General features: G+C 42.0%; 1 protein-coding gene across 9 annotated transcripts; it reads right to left on the bottom strand.

The window, feature by feature from the left end:
• Positions 1-1,437: 1,437 nt before the first annotated feature.
• Positions 1,438-23,399, bottom strand: AMZ2 (archaelysin family metallopeptidase 2). Of its 9 annotated transcripts, none has more exons than XM_049860508.1 (9): positions 23,316-23,399; positions 22,792-22,911; positions 22,387-22,485; positions 21,384-21,666; positions 20,846-21,019; positions 20,603-20,731; positions 6,830-6,993; positions 2,593-2,769; positions 1,438-1,637 (listed from the first exon to the last, which is right to left on the bottom strand). In XM_049860508.1, the coding sequence occupies exons 4-9, from the start codon at positions 21,664-21,666 to the stop codon at positions 1,482-1,484; spliced, it is 1,083 nt and encodes a 360-aa protein (XP_049716465.1). In that variant the 5' UTR covers positions 22,387-22,485; positions 22,792-22,911; positions 23,316-23,399; the 3' UTR covers positions 1,438-1,481. The 9 variants fall into 9 exon arrangements, with proteins under 9 accessions (XP_049716465.1, XP_049716467.1, XP_049716464.1 ...); XM_049860510.1 differs by having other exon boundaries at positions 22,758-22,911; positions 23,306-23,398; XM_049860507.1 differs by having other exon boundaries at positions 23,306-23,398.
• Positions 23,400-23,730: the final 331 nt, after the last annotated feature.

Here is a 23,730-nt window from a genome sequence, read left to right as displayed (position 1 = left end):
AGAATTCCAGGCTCCATCAGGTTCTCTTTTCAGTATTAGAACAACCACGTATCCTCTCTCCAATTAATTTTAATGGCAAACCACCATTTCCTAAAATGACTTAAAAAAGGTTTAATCAAGCAGGAAAGTGAATCTAAGGGAGATGACTGATTCTGTTATAAACTGTGCTTCAAATCACACGGCATGATAACAATGAAATAAATGAAAGAATTTAGATTTCAAAGTACCAATGAAATAATTACCTTTCTTCAATACTAAGAAAATAATTATGTCGAGGTAAGATGGGATAGTGGGGAATGCAGTCTGCTCACCAGCACTGAGAAAAATTCAGTAATATCGTGAAATAGTAACTTCTAGATTTCTCGTGTACTATGTGTGCCAGGATATCACTGACCTGACACAGTCTGCAAGTCTGAAGTTTTCAACCTGCTTCCCCCAGGGCAGTAGGGTCAATGTTCACTGCCCGGGATTCTTGGCACTCCAACAGGTAACCCCATCGCACTCTCCCCCTACTCAAGTAACTTCACAATGCAAAGAAGCAAGAAAGACACTGTTACAGGAATAAACCTAAAACCTGTCCTAAATCTGCAGAAAAAGCAAAACTCAAACAAAGGGAAGTACCATTATAACAAATTATTGGCAAGACCCCTCCCAAACGACTATGCATTTCTGTTATAACTGAGAACTGCCAAAGGCACCCACCCCCCAAAAGGTTGCTGTGGTATGAGTACCACTGTTACTTTCACATTTAAATATTCTTGAAAGGCAGTCACATTTTAAGCTGCTACAGCCTGAAATTAGCTGTTGCTTCTTTCAGGGATACGCTGACAGTTGGCAGTGAAAAAAAGGAGGTACAGCACACCAGCAAATAGGCAAAGTTCACAGAAGAGGAGGCGAGATGTGAATAGAGGGTGCCAGGGCACAAGACAGTTCACCCTGTGACCTGGCTGGGCCTCAAAGAGAGGGCGCATCGCTTCTCAAAACCGAACCCAGAACCACGCCCTGGAAATTATGTCGGCTGGAAATCTTGCCCTGAGACATACATTCCATTGCTCTTGGGTCAGTTCCAACTCATAGTGACCTTATAGGACAGAGTAGAACTGCCCCATAGGGTTTCCAAGGATCAGCTGGTGGATTTGAACTGCTGACCTTCTGGGGGACATACATAGCTTATGTATTTATTTCCTTACTAGTTACTGTTAGTCCAATTCTCTTGTGGGACATAAACGTATGTGAAGGAAGAAAATGAAGTGCTGGCTGCCATAGACCAGTCTGCTACCAGATAGAAGATAAAGCATATAGAGCTGTAAATATTCAAAATGAGCCCCATTTCAAGGTTCAGGTGCTTTAAAGAAGGCTCTGTTGTGTTACTTTGACAGTGCACTATCAGTAAGGACTTAGGTTACTCCAATGAGGTACTCCACCAAAATGACAGCATAATATGTATGTATTTTATTTTAATTACTCCTATTTGAAGGTCCTTATTTTTGGAGAACAGCAAGGCATTTCATTATCCACTCTTTCCATTCCTTAAAGGCTTCCACACGTTTCGGTAAATTCACATTTCCCTCACGACTATGTTTTGGTGTTACTCCAGGTTTGTTGGAAGGTTCATCATCAATCCACCTCAACAATGCCTGGAAAAACCAAAAACAGCCATGTTTTAACAGACCACAACAAAACAGTCCCAGGCAAGAAAAAATACTAGCTTCCAAATGAGTCAATTATGATCCATTACTCTATGAGGATATTGTATTTGACGGAGATGGTTATGAATATGAGACAATACTTACGATGATAAACAGCATGAACAAGCGTATGTCAAAAAACACACAAACCATGATTACAAATTGTGGTCAAAAGGGTGCACAGGAGAAGAAAAGAAAGACACCAATTCTCACACTGGTTTTTCAGGTGGTAAGATGATGACATTCTTTTCTCAACGAGCCAAACATTCCACAAGGCAGTTACACTGCACTTGCAATTTGACACGAACGTGTACATACGGCAGTGCACACACACTTGTGGGCAGACATATGTCTGTGAAGACGTGTGGTAGCCACGTGTATGTGCACTCATCTGAATGAGCAGTTATAAGCATGGGTAAGTCCTGTGGATGTCTACTGACTGATCTGGGGGCACAAGGGGGCACGCACACACTGAGGTTAGGTACTTTCCTTCTTCCTTCTTCAAGAAAATCATCCTTTCCTCCGAATGAACATCATTACCCTCTGTGCTGGATTTGAAAGATAAATCACCTCCACACACTCATATAGTTTAAAAAAGAATTTTGCCACACATATCAGTGTTTATTCTGTTCCTCAAAAGTAAAGCTCTCTTGCCTGAAACGGATGGGAAATCAAGAAATCTCTTCCAGCATTTCTCATTGAACTACATGAGTGAAGTACAGGTTCAAGTTTGTAAAAAGGGTATTTCTTTGCATTTTTTTTTTTAAACCACAGTTTCCTGCTTATCTTTGCACTAATTTCTTCTGATAAATGACAGCCCTAGAGAAGGACTTAATAGAAAATGGCAGTTTGCTCCTTAGACAACCACTTCCCTTCCCCCGCCCCTCCTGCCCTGCCCATTTACTTTGTATCTTTCTACTATGTTGAAGCCAATGGCACACTGCAACTTGCGTAAACAGATGGGACAAAGGTTTGGAGGGCGCCGGTCGGCTTCTTCCAAGTGGTTGGAGCCTTGCATCAGGCATGAGAGCCACTGGCAGTGTCGCATTCCAAAGATGTGTCCAATCTCATGGGTCAAAGTCTGCAAGACATTCATGTTGAGGCCTTATACGTCACCATCATCAGCAAAGAGTTACACAGCCCCTCAGTTTCTTGCTTTTCCAAGAAACCAATTTACAGGAATCAGCTCCCTCAGCATCATCACCGAAGCTTCCATCTGCCTCCATCATTTCCCTAAATGTCTTACTGCCTTCCTTACCCACTGCCGCCGAATCAGTTCTGACTCATAACAACCCTACAGGACAGGGAAGAGCTGCCCCATAAGATTTCCAAAGCTCCCTATCTTTATGGAAGCAGACTGCCACATCTCTCTCCTGAGGAGCGAACCGCCAACCTTTCGGTTAGCAGCAGAGTGCTTTAACCACTGTGCCATCACTTCCTCCCTTACCAAAAACCAAACTATTGCCGTCAAGTCAATTCCAACTCAGAGCGACCCTACAGGACAGAGTAAAACTGCCCCATAGGGTTTCCAAGAAGTGGCTGGTGGTTTCAAAATGCCAACCTTTGGGTTAGCAGCCAAATTCTTTTACCACTGTGCTACCAGAGCACCTTACTACACTTAATTCTTTAATTCCTTTCCCTCAGGGCTTTGATTGGGTTCATTCCAATTTGAACCCCTGCTGAGACTTTGCATTTCCACCCCAGATACACTGAATCAGAATCTACATTTTAACAAGAACTTCAGGTAATTCTTACGTGTAATAAATTCCCGAGAACCATTGCTCTGCTAGTGGGTCTCAGAATTGGTCCCTAACCAGCAGTATTAACACTGCCTGGGAACTTGTTAGAAATGCAAATTCTCAGCAGGTGTTCAAACCAGAATGAACCGGTTCAAAGCCCTGCTTTCCCTTGACCTGGGTTCCTCAGCCTCAGCACCCTGACACACTGGGTGGCATAAATCTTTGTTGTAGCAGGCAGTCTTTTGCACCGTAGAATGTTTTAATGGCATCCCTGGCCTCCACTCACTGGACGCCCTAGCTGGTTGTGACAACTAAAAATGTCTCCAGACATTGCCAGATGTTCCTGGGAGCAGGTGGAGGCAAAAGGGCCCCTGGCAGCAAACTACAGCTTTAGACCAGTGGGGTACTTGTTAGAATCTGGAGTCTAGGACCCCTCCCCCAGACATGCTGACTCAGGAAGTCCAGGGAGAGGGCTCAATCTGTATTTTTAACAAGCACTCAGGCGATGCTGATGCAGGGGGACCACGGGAACATACTTTGAAAACATTGTTCTGAGACCAGTCAGTCTCAAACCCCAACAAATAATCCTGGTGAAAGCAGAGATTCTCTGGCTAAAGGAGAAGCCTATGGCTATGGAGATGAGGAAAAATGTGGAAACAGGCTTTCTAAAGAGCAGGTGTGGGGAGACAGAGCTGCAGTCTGAGATTTCAACCTGAAGGTAGACTGGAGCCCAAGAAGGAAGGTCCATTCTCCCTAAGCGGCCTGACATGTCCTCCAAAGGCCTGGGGATGATGATCGTGGCAGACTCCTGGATCATCCAGGGAGCTCCCTAAGCTGATGCACGAGGACAATGCACGCCCAAAACTCCCTACCATCCCCACTAACAAGTTTCTACCCTAGAATTAACTGACAGTGGTTGCCTTACAAAGGGACTACAGAAATTAAAGGAAGTAGCTATCATCCTAAAGTGTTGGATCCCAAACCTTCATGGTCAGTAGCAGGCAGACTGCTAAGAAACCCAAGATAATAAAAAGTGACGACTTGAGTTTTCTGGGAGAACAAGGGAAAGCAGCAGTTGGTGGCCATGTGGGGAGCAAAAAACCCTGCGGATCCAACTTTCTCCAGTCCATACTGACCAACTTCAGTGGGCCCTTCAACGGTAGCCAGCCTGAACTCCTCACCCTAGTATACATGTCAAGCAGTATCTGATCTTTGTACCTCGTATCAGCTATCTCTCTGCTGAGAAGAGCATTTTCTTTGCTCTACTTCTTGTCCACTGAGTTGGTTTCTATCTACTCAACTTTCAAGACTCAACTCAAAGCAACACTACCTCTATGAAAGCCTTTCCTGGCCTTCCAATTAACAGGATCCCTACCTTGGGGCCGACTATTCTGTGTATACATCACACTGCATTTTTGCCATCCTATATAGGGTCACTATGAGTCGGAATCAGCTCGACAGCACCGGGTTTGTTTGTTTTTTTTTTTTTAATTGTACTTAACTATCTATGTATCTGTCTCCCCTACCAGACCATGTACTTTGAGGGCAAGGCGAGGGCTGTATCTGACCTCTTTTTGTATCCCCAGCACTTAGCACAATGCCTGGTAAAAACAACAACAACAAAATAACAGGTGCTCAGTAAACGCATTTATAATTAGTCCCAGAGAATCTGCATTCGTTCTTTGAGCACTTAGGTGACTGTTGTCTCCTTCAAGCAAGCACCTTAAGATGGAAATAACATCTCTTATTTCATTTGTACCCCCCACAGAGCCTGATACAGTTTGATTTATCCAGAACAGTGGACAGCAAACTGTAGCCTTCAGGCCAACCCAGCCCACCACCTATTTTGTATGGCTCATGAGCTGAGAATGATTTTTACATTTTTAAATGTTTGGGAAAAAAATCAGAAGAATTAATATTTTATGACAAGTGAAAATCATGTAAAATCCAAACTTCAGTGTCTACAAATAAAGTTTTATTAACACACAGCCACCTGCATTCACTTACACGTTCTCTGGCTACTTTCTCGCTGTAACAGCAGAGCTAAGCAGCTGCACAGAGACCTATGCCCCACAATGCCTAAAGTATTTACTACCTGGCCCTTTATAGGAAAAGTTTGCCAACCCCTAATTTAGAAGATACAATCGAAAGGAACTATTAAAACAAAAGAATAACGTGTTAAAAGCAAGAAAGATTAAATTTTTTTTTCTATACAAATTATGCTCAGGCTCAACAGACTGTGAGGATGGTGAAGAAGAGGGCAGTGTTTCGTTCTGTTGTACACTGGGTGGCTATGAGTCGGCACCTACTCAGTAGCACCTAACAACAACAATACTAATTATACAACGATGAGTTAACACAGCCCAGGCAGAAAAATCGTAACAGGCTTCTATCATTTTGATTAAAGTTTTTCTAAAGAAATAAAAATCACCCAGTGTTCTAAAATTTTAACTTCTCTCAGACATATTTCAGTTGGAAGACATTGAGTTTAAAACCAGCATCATGAGTTTTCACTGTCATAAAAGACAATTCAACTAACAATATTTCAAATTATATTAAGAACTGAAATTAGACATGACAATTATCTCAAGACTGAAAAGAAAACAAAATTCAGCCTTACTTATTCAATGGCACTGACCTCCCTATGTTTACGATCATTTCCATGACTACTTCTGGGCACCTTATCACCAAGAACCACCCATCACATCCATCATGGAATGTAAAGAGTAGGCTACCTGTTCTTTAAACTTAAATTCTGGAGTTAAAATAACAGTGAGGCTGTAGGTACAGCAGAGGCCACGTATAACTAACAGGACAAAAAAACTGGCATGGATATTATAAATTTCAATATTAAGGTACTCATTTGAATTCCTTTTTTATTATTTCAGTTAAGCGATATCCATCAAAGGTATGCAAATAATAAAACTCATTCATAATATTATCTTAAACCTACTGCTGTCGAGTTGATTCTGACTCATAGCGACACCATGGAGTTTCCAAGGCTGTGCATCTTTATGAAGAAGACTGCTACATCTTTCTCCTGTGGAGCCACTAGTGGTTTCAAACTCCTGACCTTGTGGTTAGTAGTCTACTGCATTAACCACTGTGCCACCAACCAAAAAAAAGACAAAACCTGTTGCCACTGAGTCGATTCCAACTCATAGCGACCCTACAGGACAGAGTAGAACTGCCCCATAGAGTTTCCAAGGAGCGCCTGGTGGATTCAAATTGCTGACTTTTTGGTTAGCAGCCATAGCTCTTAACCACTACCCCACCAGGGTTTCCACTGTGCCACCAGGGCTCCAATATTATCTTAACGACTGTTTATTCACAATGTAGGGAATTAAGGTCTCTTAAAAAAAAAAAAAAAAAAGTCCCCGTAGGATTTCTGAAACAACGCACCTTACATGATCGAAGCAGAAAAACACTAGTGATTTCAGGAATATAATAGTTATCAAAAACTGAATATTCACTTGAAGATGATTTCTCCAGCTTCTTCACTTTGCCTTCATAGCGTGAGCTGTAAAAATCACTGCCATACCTGGCAAAGCTGAATATCCCCACACCTACAAAAACAGGAAAAGCAACAGCAGAATGAGGGCAAGATGTCTGAAGGAAAAGACAAGAAGCCTGCTACAGCTTCTGGCGAGAGAGGACACAGCCGTGCTACCATGTTCACAGTCTAGTATGCTTCAGGTCTACAACATAAAGGAGGACTTCTGCCCCACAGTGCCACGCAAAGCTTCTCCTTTTTCTGCTATCCAATTTGCCCTGGCCTGTAACACTCAATGGATTTGAGATCAAATTCTTCAGAAATTACAAGTTCCAGAGAGTTCCTACCCCCACCCCCCAAAAAATCTTTTTCTCGAATAGTCCAAATCAAGTGCTCCAAGGGAGCAATGGAAAATAATCGCGGTTCTACCCCTGAAGAACACAATAAACAGATCCCGGTTTCATGTGCATCAGAGTGAGGGTTCCTGCCCTTGCCTCATGCAGTCTCCGTGAGGAATACTGCCCTCCCCACTGTCCCTGATGTCTTGGTGATGATGTTTTGGGCCATGGAACCCTGTCCCCTTCTCAGCTATAACTGACTAGACTGGCACAGGCATTTGATCCCAAAGTAATCAATCTAAATGTTGACCAAGAGCTATAAATTTATGTAGCTGATGAAAAAAGATGAGCTGAGCCAATCAGGGTTTCGGGGAAATTTGCACAAAGAAACAGAAAAACAAATTACTAGGTAAGGTGGGATGGGCAAGAAGATAAAACTAGGAGGGCCAAATTCCTATGAAATTATGGGTACTTAGTAAAGAGAGGAAAGCATTGCAAAGGGAACAAAGAAATAGAGACACCACAAGACAGAGAAACCACAAGACCCCTAAGAGGGATGGAGAGAGCAGCCAGCCCTCAAACTGCTTTGACTTCTAACAGCTTTTCATTTCTAGGTTCACTTTACGGGTATCTTTACAATAACCCCCCTTTTCTTTTGATTAACAGAATTATAATAGCTAGCCTTTATTAAGCTCTTACCAAGTACCCAAGACCATGTATGCTGCCTTCCATGCCTTATCTTCATCATCGCAGCAACCCTATGAGACTGGCGCTACCTCATTTGGAGAATGAAGAAACTGAGGCTGAGAAACTTGCCTAGGGTCTTGCACAGTGTACCTGGTGGAGCCCAGGGTCACACAGGGTGAAAATGGGCAAGTCCAGGAAATCTAACTTATGTACAGTATTGCCACAACCAGAGAGTCTTACAACTAAGTCCGGTCCAAGGGGAAAGTGAAGGCGGAGAGAGAGAAAGAAGGCTCTTTTTCATGAAACATAATCCATATACTCAGTTACATGGTACGGCTTCAGGCCCTAAATAAAAGCACAGCATAATCACTTACAAATGGAGATTATACTGACTCTAACTAAAAGCAATTTGGAGATTCCCTCAAAATGCTGTTGTTCTATTATTTTTGTAAATGGGTTAATTCTTCACATAAAGGATCACTATATTAAGAAAACATATTAAATGAGTACTCTAGGAATGTCACCTTCGATGTTAACGCACCATTCAAATTAATGTATCAGCACATAAAGCTTTACCAACTTTAAGACCTATGGTTCTCAACCTTTACTGAGCAAGATTATCTACAGAACAGGTGATTCTTGCTTAAAATGCATCCAACTGGGTCCTATCCTCACAATTTCTGGTTCCTTCTGAGGGAGGACCCCGTAATTATGAGCAAATGAAAGTATCCAGGTACCACCTTCAGAGTTTTTGATGAAGATAGTTCTGAAGTAGCCCCAGTAATCCCTCCCCCTCTTTTTTAGTGTTTTCTTCCAAATTTTTAAAAAATCTTTTATTTATTGTGTCCTAAGTGAAAGTTTACAAATCAAGTCAGTCTCTCATACAAAAAGTTATACACGCCTTGCTATGTACTCCTAGCTGCTCTCCCCCTCATGAGACAGCATATTCCTCCTTTTTATCCTCTATTCCCTGTGTCCATTCAACCAGCTCCTGTCCCCCTCCTTCCTTCTCATCTCACCTCCAGGCAGGAGTTGCCCACATAGTCTCATGTCTCTACTTGGGCCAAGAGGCTCACTCCTCACCATTATCATTATCTATCTTATAGTCCAGTCCAATCCCTGTCTGAAGAGTTGACTTCGGGAATGGTTCCAATCTTGGGCTAACAAAGGGTCTGGGGGCCATGACCTCCTGGGTCCCTCTAGTCTCAGTCAGACCATTAAGCCTGGTCTTTTTACGAGAGTTTGAGGTCTGCATCCCACCGCTCTCCTGCTCCATCAGGGCAGTGATTGGTGGTAGCCAGGTACCATCTAGTTCTTCCAGTCTCAGGCTGATGTAGTCTCTAGTTTATGTGGCCCTTTCTGTCTCTTGGGCTCATCTTTACCATGACTTTGGTGTTCTTCATTCTCCTTTGCTCCAGGTGGGTTGAGAAGTAATCTCCATTTTAAAAAAATTTCTCAAAGTAATTCTGATGCTAGAACTCTTCACACTACATGCTGAGAAACTACAGGGGAACAGTGTTTTTCATAAGGCAGGTGGTGACTAAACCATCCTGCACTATCCCCGTGACATTTTGCAGATCTGATCATTGTGACCCATAGGACTTTCATTGGCTGATTTTCACAAGTAAACTGCCAGGCCATTCTCCCTAGTCTGTCTTAGTCTGGAAGCTCCACTGAAGCCTGTTCAGCATCATAGCAACAAGCAAGCCTCCACTGACAGACAGGTGGGTAGCTTCGCATGAGGTGCATCGGCCTAGGAATCAAACCTGGATCCTCTGGATGGAATGTGAGAATTCTACCGCTGAACCACCACTGCCCTCTAGTGATTAACTAAACCAAAAACAACCAAACCCAGTGCTGTGGAGTCGATTTCGACTCACGGTGACCCTATAGGGTAGAGTAGAACTGCCCCAAAGAGTTTCCAAGGAGCACCTGGAGGATTCGAACTGCCGACCTTTTGGTTAGCAGCCATAGCACTTAACCAGTATGTCACTAACTAGGGGGTCATAAAATCAGAACATTAAAAAAAATTAAAATTAACTAGACAGTATCAGAGTTAATTGCACATAAATCCAAAACCAAACCTGCTGCCATCAAGTCGATTCTAACTCCTAGCGATCCATCAGGACAGAGCAGAACTGCCCCATGGAATTTCCAAGAAGCACCTGGTGGATTTGAACTGCTGACCTCTTGGTTAGCAGTCACAGCTCTTAACCACTATGTCACCGTCACCAGGGTTTCCATAATTGTGCACAGAACATGTAAACGTTGCTTTGTTAGTCTTGTTTCAGATCTACGTATCCTCTATGGAGTATGTATCTATAAATATATCTTAATAATATTCTTTATCTTTACAATCTTATCTAAATGTTCTTATACACATACACCCTATTTTATTTTTGAACTGCTGGTTGTGGAAGAAAACTTTCTCTTTTCTGCTAATTAAAAAAAAAGGCGGGGGGAGGTCATTTTAACTAACCCAGGAACTGCTAGCAGCTATCTTGCAACCTTGAGGGAGATAACTTGCAAAGAATACTGCCAACGCTGAGGAAACAGAGCTCAAAAATGGAGAGAGAAATACTGCTTTTTGCCACATAATCTGAGCTACTGGAGAAGCCCTGGTGGCGCACTGGGTAAACGCTCAGCGGCTAACCGAAAGATTGGCAGTTCAAACCCACTAGCCGCTCTGTGGGAAAAAGATGTGGCAGTCCGCTTCTATAAAGATTACAGCCTTGGAAACCCTATGGGGCAGTTCTACTCTGTTCTACAGGGTCACTGTGATTGGGAATCGACTCCAGGGCAATGGGCTTGGCTTTCGATTTTTACTGATACTCTCAAAGCCTGCTGAGTGATGCTGAATTAACCCAACAGCTAACTCCACTGGGTTAAATAGCACTTTAAGAAAAGACTAGGAAACCCATTTGTGTGTACATGTAAAGGAGCAAACACACTGCTGTATTTCACTCTATCTGTACATATAAATACTGCTTAATCAAGGAGCAGTGGCTACAGAACATTCCATTGCACAAAGAATTAGAAACACAAACAGCACCTCCTTCCCTCCATTAAGTCACAGTCCACGTCAGTGAACAAGCCTCAAGCTCAGGACAGAGATGCCTGGCAAAGTGTGAGAGCACCCAGCTTACGTGAGCTGCTTTTGTGCTCCAGTTTTACAAAGGCCTAAAAAAAAAAAATTTTTTTTTTTTTTAGGCCTGCAAACCTCTTCCCCTCTCCCCAACCCCCTTTTAAGCACAACTCTATTTGTTGCTGGTATCTAGCAACCAGAATAAACACCCTGTAATTGACTTCCTGTGTTACATTTAGGTTCTATCAACCATCTCTGCATACATGGAGAACATAATCTGATGCACAACTCACTCCACAGTACACCGGGTTGCTTTATAACCCAACCTGTTTACAGTATTACTTTTATTTAGTCTTGCTGTCAGTTGCTATTTCAAAGTAATTAAAGTGTTTTTTGCGGGGGGCGGTAAGGAAGGTGTGTACAAATGAATTCACGGTAAGTTTGTGCAAGCTAACTTGACCCAACAAGAAGGCTCCTCAGCCCTCCCTTGGAAAGTGCCGACTGATACTGGAAACTTCGGGAACGACGGCACTCTGGCAGTCAAAAAACTAAATCTATCCATGTGCCACAAGTGACCTCCTCTGGCCAAACAAGCCTGGACAGATTTCACAGTGCTACCTTTCACAGGAACATTTTCTTCTTCTAATAATCCTACAAAAAGAAACTCATTTTCTTTAGGAATTAAATATTCCTCAATTTTAAAATGCCAACCTACGTAAACGAGGAGCAAACAAGGTCATATACGGTAAGATGCTGTCTTACTGCGTGGCAGAGCAATCCCGCTGTCCGACGACAGCCTTCTTCATGGCAGGCAATATTTAAGGCTTATTTTAAAGGGAAGGGATGAAAGTAGAAACAGTTCCAGGGAACGTTTCCTGATCTACTCCAGTGCCTAACATAATTTTTTAAATATCTGGATAAGTGAACAAATTGTTCTAAAATTACTTTTAATGTTTCCATCTCTAACAGGTTAATAACAACAGGGGAGTGCGTCTGATAAAAAGCCAGAACTCAGAACACACCACACAACTCAGGAAGACAGGAGTGAGCCAAATCTCAGAGACGGTGTGTTGACAGGGTCTACACGGACCACACATAAACGGAGAACTAAAGATGAAGGCACTGGTGGAACAAGAGACTCTGCAACTTCCCTGGCCCCCTGCCTTCCTGTTCTGGTTCAAACCCCTGCTGAAAATTTGCATTTTTACCCCAGATATACCGAATCAGAATCCACATTTTAACAAGATCCCCAGGTGATTCTTATATGTAATAAATTTTGAGAACCACTGCTCTACTAGAGGATCCCTGGTAGCACAATGGTTAAGAGCTCAGGCTGCTAACCAAAAGGTCGGCAGCTTTAATCCACCAGTTGCTCCATGGAAACCCTATGGGGCAGTTCTACTCTGTCCTCTAGGATGGTTGTGAGTCAGTAACAGGTTTGGTTTTTGGTTTGGGTCTACTAGTGGATCTCAGAATTGTATTAGCACTGCCTGGGGGAACTTGTTAGAAATGCAAATTCTCTCTGCAGGGGTTCAAACTGGTAAAAAAGAGTATCTGTCATGGAAATCCCTTACTCCAACCCAAACCTTGAGGCTAATGTAACATCCAGACACATCATAAACTCTCAGTACAGTTCCTGCTACTTACTAACCCCAGGAGGCTAAGGTTGTGTGCCAGCTGTGTCCATCCCAACCCATAGCAGCCTTATATGATAGAGAAGAACCGCCCTACAGGGTTTACTAGGCTATAATCTTCACAAAAGCAGATCGCCAGGTCTTTACGACCTTTCTGTTAGTAGCCGAGAGTTTAATCATTGCACCACCAGGGCTCCTTAGAAGGCTAATGGGAAACCCTTTGTTTGTTGGTCTTTTCCCCTCTGAGCCTGTCCTAGATCCCGGAGGATGAGGGTAGAGAAAGAAGAATAAAAATGGAAAGGTGGGGATAAGGAGAGAAGTGGAGAAGAGGCAAAAAGAAGGAAAAAAAGATAAATATGATTTGCTTATAGATCCTTTCCAACTCCCAATATTACCACACAGGGTTCCTAACCAACCAGAGTTTATTGTATCTCTAGATCAAAGAGTGAAGCTGACTTTTTTAGGTTAAAAAATACATGTCATAAGCCACAGGATGAGAAGGACTTTAAAATCAGTCAATGGCTACTCCATCGATGCAAAATGACTACAAAGTCAAGAGTTAAAAAAAAAAAGTAGGGAGATTCTCACTTACGTTAATGATGGATCAAATACCTCTAATTTAAACTTTCCTCCTACATCACTTAAATTCAACATTTGTTGTGCTGAATGCCTACATGTGCCCCAGGCCTAGCGTTAGGCACTTCTATGCAATTTATCTCAAAATGACTCTTCGAAATAGGTATTACCGTCTTCGAGATCATGTAGGTAGTGAATGGCCGACCTGGGGAGGAGCCTAGATCATCAGAATCTATCAACAGTGCACTACCCACTATAGCCAAACTGAAAATACTATACATACTATAAACTTTCTTTTTAAATATGGTTCTTTCTTTCCCTAAATTTTAATTATTTTGTTGTTGAGAATATACACAGCAAAAAAAAAAAAAAAAATCACCCATTGCTGTCGACTCGATTCTAATAGCAACCCTATGGGATGGCACAGACCTGCCCCAGAGGGTTCCCAAGGAGCAGCTGGTAGATTCAAACTGCCAACCTTCTGGTTAGCAGCCTAAGCTCTTAACCACTATGTCACCAGGGCGCCACCAATTCAACAGTTTCCACATTTACAATTTAGTGACACTGATTACGTTCTTTGAGTGTGCAACCATTCTTTTCTGAATTGCTCCTCCCTCATTAACATAAACTCACAGCCCCCTAAGGTTCCTATCTAATCTTTCCAGTTGCTGTTGTCAACTTAATCCCACAAAGACAGTTCTGAAAAGAGCACAATGATCAAGGCAGACTTTTTTTTCTAGTTAACCTATTGTTCGGTTTTAAGAGGACTTCAGGTGGTATTTTTGGTTTAAAGTTTAAAGATTATCTCACAGCAACAGTTTCAGGGGTTCATCTACCCTCCATGGCTCCAGCAAGTCTAGAGCTCATGAGAATTTGAAATTCTGTGCTGCATTTTCCCTCTTTTGATCAGGATTCTTCTATGGAATCTTTGATCACCAAAATGTTCATTAATGGTAGCCAGGCACCATCCAGTTCTTCTGGTCTCATGGCAAAGGAGGCATCTGTTCATGGAGGCAATTAGCCACACATTTCATATTCTCCTTCTACTGCCGACTCTCCTTCTTCCTCTGTTGTTCTAGGTGAATAAGAGACCAATTGTTGCGCCTCGGATCCCAGGTACTACGCAACGATAAAGGAGGTAAAACAAAAGCACTAAACATGTCATTAGGCCAATTAACTGGGATGTTCCATGAAACCATGACCCATGAGGTGTTTGGTTGTACATAAGGAGCCTCAGCAGCTTTTTTTTTTTTTTTGTCATTGTTTTAAATGTTATCATACAACTTTTGACAATTCAGCTTTTCACAGGTGTACAACTTATTGACAGCAATTACAATAATTGGCTGTGCAACCTTACCCTTAATTGATGTAATCTTTCCATCACCATTAATCCCCCTTTGAACCACTGGTAACCACCAATAAACTTTGGTCTCTATACATTTGTCTGTTCTTGTCTTTTGATATAAGTGAGGTATCACAATATTTGTCCTTTTTTGGCTGGATTATTTCATTCAGCATAATGTGACTTCAACCTCCATCCATACTGTGGCATGTATCAAGACTTCATTTTTCCTACTGGCTGAGCAGTATTCCATTCTACGTGTGTTCCACTTTTGTTTATCCATTCATCTGCTGATGGGCATTTAGGTTGTTTCCACCTTTTGGTTACTGTGAATAGTGTTGCAATGAACACTGGTGTACAAGTCTTAGTGTCTGAGTCTCTGCTTTCGAGTCTTTTGGGTATATAACTGGGAGTAATCACTGGGTCATACGGAAGCTCTATTTACAGTTTTTTGAGAAACAACCACACAGTTTTCCACAATAGCTTTCCATTTTGCATTCCCACCACCAATGAATAAGGGTTCCAATTTCCCCACATCCTTGCCAATATTTGTCATTTTCTGTTTTTTTTTTTTTTTTATCTATCTTAGCCATCCTAGTGGGAGTGAAATGGTATCTCATTGTGGTTTTGATTTGCATCTCTCTGATGGCTAATGGCGCTGGGCATCTTTTCAGGTATTTGGTGGCCATCTGAATGTCCTCTTTGGTGAAATGTCTACTGAAGTCCTTTGCCCATTTTACGACAGGGTTATTTGTCTTTTTGTTAACTTGTCAAAGTCTTATATATATTTTGGTTATTGGACTGTCTGATACACAATATGTTTCCGAAGATATTCTCCCAGACAGTAGCTCGTCTTTTCATTTTTTTGGTAAAGTCTTTTGATGAACAAAAGTTTTCAATTTTTATGAAGTTCCATTTATTTATTTTGTCTTTTGCTGTTTGTGCCTCTGTTATTATATTAGATGATTCATTGTTAAAAGCTAGGCCTGACAGTGTTGCCCTTGCTTGTTCTTCTAAAAAGTCTAAGGTTTTAGTTTACACATTTTGGTCCTCAATCCATTTTTGTTTTTGTGGAGGGTGTAAGACATGGATCCTGTTTCATTTTTCTGCATATGGAAATCCAATTTTTGCAGCACCATTTATTGAAGAGACTCTTCTTTCCCCACCGAATGGACTTTCCCCACTGAATGGATTTGTCAAAAATCAGTTGGACACAGATGTGTGGGCTTGTTTCTGTTCTCTCAGTTTTATTCCATTGGTCTGTGTGTCTACTGTTATACGAGTGCCAGGCTGTTTTGATTACTGTAGCTGTACAGTATGTTTTAAAGTCAGAAACGTGGGTTCTCCAACTTTGTTCTTCTTTTTCAACACCGTTTTAGCTATTTGGGGCCTCTTGACATTCCATATAATGTTGAGGATTGGTTTTTCTATTTTTGTAAAGAAAGCTACTGGAATTTTGATCGGGATTGTGTTGATCTATAGATTGCTTTGGGTAACGTCATAGCCTGAACTATATCCCCCAAAAATGTGTGTTAATTTGGCTAGGCCATGATTCCCAGTATTGTATAACTGTCCACCATTTTGTCATTTCATGTGATTTTCCTATGTGTTAAAAATCCTACTTCTATGATGTTAATGAGGCAAAATTAGAGGCAGTTATGTTAATGAGGCAGGACCCAATCTATAAGATTAGTCAATCTCTTTGGATATATAAAAGAGAAAAGAAAGCGAAGAAACAGAGGGACCTCATACTACCAAGAAATTAGTGCCAGGAGCAGAGCCTGTCCTTTGGACCCAGGGTTCCCAAGCTGAGAACGTCCTAGGCCAGAGGAAACTGATGACAATGACCTTTCTCCAGAGTCAAGAGAGAGAAAAGTTTTCCCTTGGAGCTGGCACCCTGAATTTGGATTTCTAACCTACTGGACTGTGAGAGAATAAACTTGTTTGTTAAAGCTGTCCACTTGTGATATTTCTGTTATAGCAGCACTAGATAACTAAGACGAGTAGTGTTGACATTTTAACAGTATTAGTCTTCCAGTCCATGAACATGGAACATCTTTCCATTTACTTAAGTCTTTTTTAATCTCCTTCAGCAATGTTTTATAGTTTTCATCAAGTAAGTCCTTCACTTCCCTGGTTAAATTTATTCTTAGGTATTTTACTCTCATAGATGTTATTGCAAATGGAGTTGTTTTCCTAATTTCCCTTTCAGATTTCTCACTGCTAGTGTATAGAAACCCAACTGATTTGTTTGTTGACCTTGTACCCTGCAACTTTGCTAAATTCCTCTATTAGCTATAAAAGTTTTCTTGTGGACTCTTCAGGATTTTCTAAATATAGGATCATATCATCCAGAAATAAAGATAATTTTACTTCTTCTCTTCCAATCTGGATACCTTTTCTTTTTCTTGTCTTATTGCTCTGGCTAGGACTTCTAATCCAATATTAAATAGAAGTAGTAAGGGTGTGCACCCTTGTCTTGTTCCCGTTCAAGAGGAAAGCTCTCAGTCTTTCTCCATTAAGTATAATGTTCACTGCTGGCTTTTTCTATATACCTTGAATCATATTGAGAAATTTTCCTTCTATTCCAATCTTTTTCAGGCTTTTCATCAAGAAAGGGTGTTGGATTTTATCAAATGCTTTTTCTGCATCCATAGAAATGATAATGTGGTTCTTTTCCTTTGTTCTATTGATATGGTGTATTATGTTGATTGATTTTCTTAATGTTGAACCATTCCTGCATTCCTGTAATAAATCCCACTTGGGCATGGTGTGTAACTTTTGTAATATGCTGTTGGATTCTGTTTGCTAGTATTTTGTTGAGGAATTTTGCATCTATATTCATAAGAGATATTGGCCTGTTTTTGTTTTTTTTTTTTTCCTTTTCTCCTGGTGTCTTTGCCTGGTTTGGGATCAGGGTTATGTTTGCTTCACAGAATGAATTAGGAAGTATTCCTTCCTTCTCTATTTTTTGGAAGAGTTTAAAAAGTATTGTTGTCTATTCTTCTCTAAATGTTTGGTAGAACTCCCCAGTGATGCCATCTGGTCAGCGCTTTTTTCTGTTGGGAGGTTTTGATCACTGATTTGATCTCTTCACTTGTTATGGGTCTGTTGAAACTTTCTATTTCCTCTTGAGTCAGTTTGAGTAGGTTGTGTGCTTCTAAAGAACTGCTTCTAAGAATCTGTCCATTTCACCTAGGTTATCCAGCTTCTTACCATAAGCTGTTCATAATACTCTGTCACAATTCTGTTCATTTCTATCCAGTCAGTTGTAACACCCCCTCTTTCATTTTTAAGTTTGGTTATTTCCATCTTTTCTTTGTCAGTCTAGTTAAAGGTCTATCAATTTTACTGAATGCTATACAGTTTTAAATATCGAAATTATAGTTGTTGGAATTCTGTCCCTCTTTTAACATTTTCAAATATTCTTAAGTTGAGAACATTTCTACCAACAATCTCAAAAAAGAGATACCGTCGCACCAACAATAACCAAAAAAACGAGTGTATGGTCACATGTGTATTTGTATAGGCATGTATGTTTACAAGCAGATACGGATGTGTGCATATGGATGCACAGACAGAAGTATCTACAGGTTGATTTTCTGGGTTTGAAGGCTTAGGACCTTAATCTCATGGGACAACTCAGTTAATTGGCACAATATAATTCACAAAGTTCATGTTCAGCATCCTGGTGACGTGAGTAGTGCCTGGGGTTTTAAAAGATTCCAAGTAGCCATCTAAGATACAACTACTGGTCTCTCTGTACTCATCCGGGCCAAAACAGAAAGAAGGAAACCAAAGTCTCAGAGGTGAAATTAGTCTACACGGCTCAGGGCCTACACAAGCCACAGCCTCATCTACCTTGAGACTAGAAGAACTAGATGGTGCCCAGCTACCACTACTGATCATTATGATCAGGGCCACAACAGATGGACCCTGACAGAATGGGAGAAAAATGCAAAATAGAACTCAAATTTTTAAAAAGTTCAGACTTACTGGACCAGTTAAAACTAGATGACTCCCTGAGACTATCACTCTGAGATACTCTTTAAACCCTGAACTGAAACTATTCCCTAAGGTCACATTTTAACAAAATAATAGATTGGCACACAAAATAAAGGATATTACCCGTGAATGTGGTGCTCCACTAAAAAACCATCTATATGCTACTTTGGTGAGTAGTGTCTGGGGTCTTAAAAGCTTGTGAGCGTCCATCTAACATACTCTACTGGTCTTACCCTTCTGGAGCAAGGGATAATCAAGAAAACTGAAGACATAAGAGAAAGGTTAGTCCAAAGGACTAATGGACCACAACTACCACAGCCTCCACCAGACTGAGTCCAGTACAACTACATGGTGCCCGGGTACCACCACTGGCCACTCTGACAGGAATCACAATAAAAGAGTCCCAAAAAGAGCTGAAGAAAAACGTAGAATAAAATTCTAACTCATGAAAAAAGACCAGGCTTACTGGCCTGACAGAGACTGGAGAAACCCCAAGAGTATGGCCCCTGGACACCCTTTTAGCTCAGTAACGAAGTCACTCCTGAGGTTCACCCTTCAGCCAAAGATTAGACAGGCCCATAAAACAAAATGAGACTAAAGGAGTACACCAGCCCAGGGGCAGGGACTAGAAGGCAGGAGGAGACAGGAAAGCTGGTAATAGGGAACCCAAGGTCAAGAAGGGAGAGTGTTGACATGTTGTAGGGTTAACTAATGTCATAAAACACTTTATGTACTAACTGCCTAATGAGAAACTAGTTTGTTCTATAAACCTTCATCTAAAGTACAATTGAAAAAAAAAAGAAATAGCAGTTGTATTAAAAGGAAAAAAAAAGTCAGAATTTCAAACACGTACATGCACACACACACACAAAAAAAATCCTTGCCCTGCCCTAGTTGGCTAGGTAAACCTTAACAAATAACTTCACTCTTAAAGCCTCAGTTTTTTTATCTGCAAAATGGGCAAAACCATTCTGACCTCACTCTGGCCCTGCTGTAAGGTCCAAAGGAAACACTGCACATAAAAGTGGCTAGCATAGCACCAGGCAGCTAGCAAGCATAATTAAACATTTTCTAAAACCAATATGAATGGGAATGGCTAGCCAGAAATAAAGTCTAATTAGAAAATAATTACGTAAGCCAAACCTTTGAATGGTTAATGGTGAAAATAAAAATCTTCTCTCCCTCTCTATTCCATTTTCCATTTAATATTGGACATAATGTCACAACTAAGGGCCAGGACTTTGTGAAAGTTACTGTCTTCTATGGTACTAAGCTGGATTTGTAAAAAAAAAATAAACTAGTGCATTGAAAAAAAAAAAAGAGAATAAACGGTATTTTTCGTGACAAATTTTCAAATGCAAAATTATTAATCACCAAATAACTGCCAAAGAAAATATAAAATTCAAGCAATATTCATATAATAAGGGGGAAAGAAACCTACCTACTTTGGCCTGAGCTGACTACTAACTAAAGAATATACACCCTAATATGTATTATGGAGTTTAATAAAAAATATTTTGAGTTCCTCTAAGCAAGGATCTCTGGTAGTGCAATGGATGAGCACCCAGCTGTTGTTTGAGCCCATAAGTAGCTCCGCAGGAAAAAAGACCTGGCAACCTGCTTCTGTAAAGACTACACCCTGTGGGGCAGTTCCACTCTGCCATACAGGGTCACTATGAGTCGGAAGAGACTCAACAGTACACAACACCAAGGATGTTGTGGTAAATAGATAAAAATAAGCTTCTGTTTTTTCATTACACATCCTTAAAAAAAAAGAAAAAAAAAACCCATCTATGAGACCAAAAGGTCAACAATTACTCAAAAGTAAAGATGAGACGATAAGGGGGCAGGGAAACTAGAGCACTAGAGACGGTACCACCAGAATGCAATTAAAGAGGATATTGACACAGACTGAAAATTTTAACTAATGGCTCTGAACAATCTGTATAGAAATTATCAAATTTGCTGTGTAAACTTTCATCAAAAACAGAATAAACATTATTAAAAAAATATACCATCTGTCAAAGAGGCTTGTCCAAAGACAAAATTCCAGGAGTCTCTTGGGTAAAGATCAATCATTGTTATCCCCACAACACAGAAGGCATTTTCTGGTTTCTTCCTTTTTAAGAATGTTAGGATGTCCCCTGTTTAAAAAGGAATGTATGTGTGTATATTATATTTATATATATATACATTTATATATGTAACACATATATACCTTCTCTACTCAACTCAAATTGTGAAACTGTTTAACTCACCTGCATGAATTTGCAGGTTTTGTGTGTGAGCATTGACCCTGAAGGAACATCTCGTTGCAGAAACAGGAATGGGTTCCAGGAGTTTTACTGTCAAGCCATAGAAAAATGCTTCACAGTAGCCCTTAAGCCACTTAATATATTCTTCACTGATAATTCTGGTGTTTCCCAGAGATCCTGTAATACCAAAGAAAATTTTAAAATAGACTTTAAGATGGATTAAAATATTCAGTCTTTGCACCCAAGTCTATAAATTAGAAATAAAAACAACTCTAATTTTTCAACACACCCTTATCATATCATCAAGGAATGGCCTCATTCACTGATGTGAGTATGAATTAAAGAACAACAGAATACCCTCTTTAAAGTCAGTTCAGCTACAAAACCTCTATCATTGCAATGAATGTTACAAATGATCATGCGGTGTAGTTATATAAGACCACAAAAATTGTCCACTCGAATCAGACTAATATCCCAAACTCTCCCCAACAACAGCACCACTGCAAAACCAAACCAAAATCAGTATATTACAAACATGTACCAATAGACTGTATGTATATACTGCTTTTCTCTGGAGACGGTGTCTTTCTTTTAGGGTCATTGAAAAACTGTTCAAAGTCTTGAGGGGCCTCAGGATGGGAGGTAATCCAATCTGACTCCGAATGCAAGGTAATAGGTTCAAAGAGAGCACTGTTTGGCTGAAAGGCTTCGTTCATCAAGCGCCGTTCCCCAGCATCTAAGCTCTCATACTGAGACACAAGCGCTGGAGTCTTTGAGATGAGAGCTGTTTTCAGTGTCTGTTCAGAGTGCCGTATGGTTTGCATCTATCAAAAAGACACAAATAGTCAAATATAAAATGAATATCCATACCCATACCTGCTCTCCATCAAATCAAAAAACCAAACCCGTTGCTGTTGAGTCAACTGCGACCCATAGCAACCCCATGTGTTTCAGAGCAGAACTGCTCTAGAGGGCTCTCTTGGCTGCAATCTTTATGAAAACAGACTGCTAGGCCTTTCTTCCACAGTGCTGTTGGGTGGGTTCAAACTGCCAACCTTTAGATTAGTAGTTGAGCACAGATAACTTTAATCTGCCTGTCTTCCATATATATCTCTACTTTTTCCCTGGAACAGAAAGTAAATCACTAATTGCTGATGCTCTTTGGTTTCCCTATTTCCAATCAATTTCTTGGGGAGGGTGTCTAAGACGCTGAAAAGAAAATCATGACGCTCATTCCTCCATCTCACATGGAACTTGCTCCCACTATAAAAACTAGTGATGACTGTAACAGCATGACCTGATATCCAATTTCCCTCTGTCATGTGGGTAATAAAAACAATATTATGAACTGACTCATGAGGGCCACATGAAAAACACTCATTCCTTTCAACGTGACTCAATGATGCTCACTAACAGAGAACTAAGTTCTGACACTTCTATACTTTAACTGAAAGCTTGAGAAGATATATCCCAGCCACCGAAGTTTATTGCCTCAAAAATATTTCAACTGGGGAAGGAATCAGAGGACAAAAAGCCAGACTCACAATGACAAGCCTCTTCCATTCATGCCATGTTCCTATGCAGAACTTTCATCCTTCCCTTTGAATAGGTCAAAGAGCTGTTCCACCGCGAGGCTTTCTGAGCTAGAAAAGGAAAAAACTGCACATCTGTCTGCATCGTATCATATTCTCTAATGATCTAGATTTTCCGGTTAATGATAGGCAACTGATAGGAAAACTTAAGCCAATGGCTGTTCTGACTGAACAGCTGAACCCTAGAGTTCAAGAATGTATCAGGGATTACGGGTCAGTGATCTCTGCAGTCAAAGCTCTACCTTACCACACAGATGGTGAAACATGACCTCTCCTACAGGACAAACTATAAAGAAAGCTATCTCCTCCTGTATCCTACCTACCTTTAAAAAACGAGGCTCCCACTGAAGTTTTTACCTTGCAAGGACTGGCATGTCTGGGCCCGACCGTGGAAGTGCTGTTCAGGGTGGCTTCACCCTAATATAAACAAGGCAGCGTGTACGGTCAGGCGGCCTTCTCTGGCTTCCCAGGCCTGACCTGGGTAAAAAAAGATGGGCGGGGCGGGGGTAGACAGGGTCACTTCGGTAGGCCAGAGGAGAAGGATGCTTCAGCGCTAAGACCAGAACACTGGGGGGGGGGGGGTACCAGGAGGCCTTGGTCACGCTAGCTGGTTGCCCATAGCAACTCGCACTTTGGGCTCAGAGCCGCAGAAGGGACCCTGCCCTAGGCTGGGGGTGGAGCGGGGGCTCCCCCCAGACTCTTGCCTCGCCTTTTCTCCCCAAGGAGCCGAACGGAGCGTCCTGAAAGGCCAGGATTCGCTCCCCGAGATTCCCCTGTGTCCCTGCCGCGGCCTCCCCTCGTACAACGGACATCGACCGTCCCCTCCTCTACTACCGGCTGCCCAGCCCAGAAGAAGCCGCCGGGCTCTGACCGTGACACACCGTGGCCCTCAGCCCACAGGCCCCGACGCAGCCCGCCCGCTTCCGCGGCGGCCCCTACGCGCGTGCGCGCCACACCCGCCGCGCCCGTCGCACCTCCCGCCACGCCACGCCCCATCGCGCCTCGCGCCACGCCACGACCCGTCGTGCAGCGTCCGCACCCCGCCCCGCGCCCCGCCCCGCCAACCAATGCCCCGCCTCACTCCCCGCCCCGTCGTCCAATGCCCCGCCTCACGCCCCGCCCCGCCGCCCAATGCCCCGCCTCACGCCCCGCCCCGTTGCGCAACGCTACGCCTCATGGCGCGAGACGGCCTGGTGGGCGCGCAACCCGAGGCCCCGCTGCAGCTGCGGGCTCGGTCGCCTTGAGGATCGCGAGGGGGCGACGAGGCGCCGAAATCCGCCCCAGCCGACGCCTCTT

Source organism: Elephas maximus, chromosome 19 (genome assembly GCF_024166365.1).
Source record: "Elephas maximus indicus isolate mEleMax1 chromosome 19, mEleMax1 primary haplotype, whole genome shotgun sequence".
Lineage (NCBI taxonomy): Eukaryota > Metazoa > Chordata > Mammalia > Proboscidea > Elephantidae > Elephas > Elephas maximus.
This window is presented reverse-complemented; position numbering and strand designations above follow the sequence as displayed.

What these genes read in the sequence shown, in the direction of transcription:
- AMZ2 (XM_049860508.1), bottom strand. Translation starts at nt 21,666, where the DNA reads ATGCAAACCATACGGCACTCTGAACAGACACTGAAAACAGCTCTCATC. An exon ending in TATATACATACAGTCTATTG is followed by an intron (nt 21,020 to 21,383) that starts GTACATGTTTGT and finishes TTGGTATTACAG; the next exon opens with GATCTCTGGGAAACACCAGA. An exon ending in ACATAGTAGAAAGATACAAA is followed by an intron (nt 1,638 to 2,592) that starts GTAAATGGGCAG and finishes TGGTTTTTCCAG; the next exon opens with GCATTGTTGAGGTGGATTGA.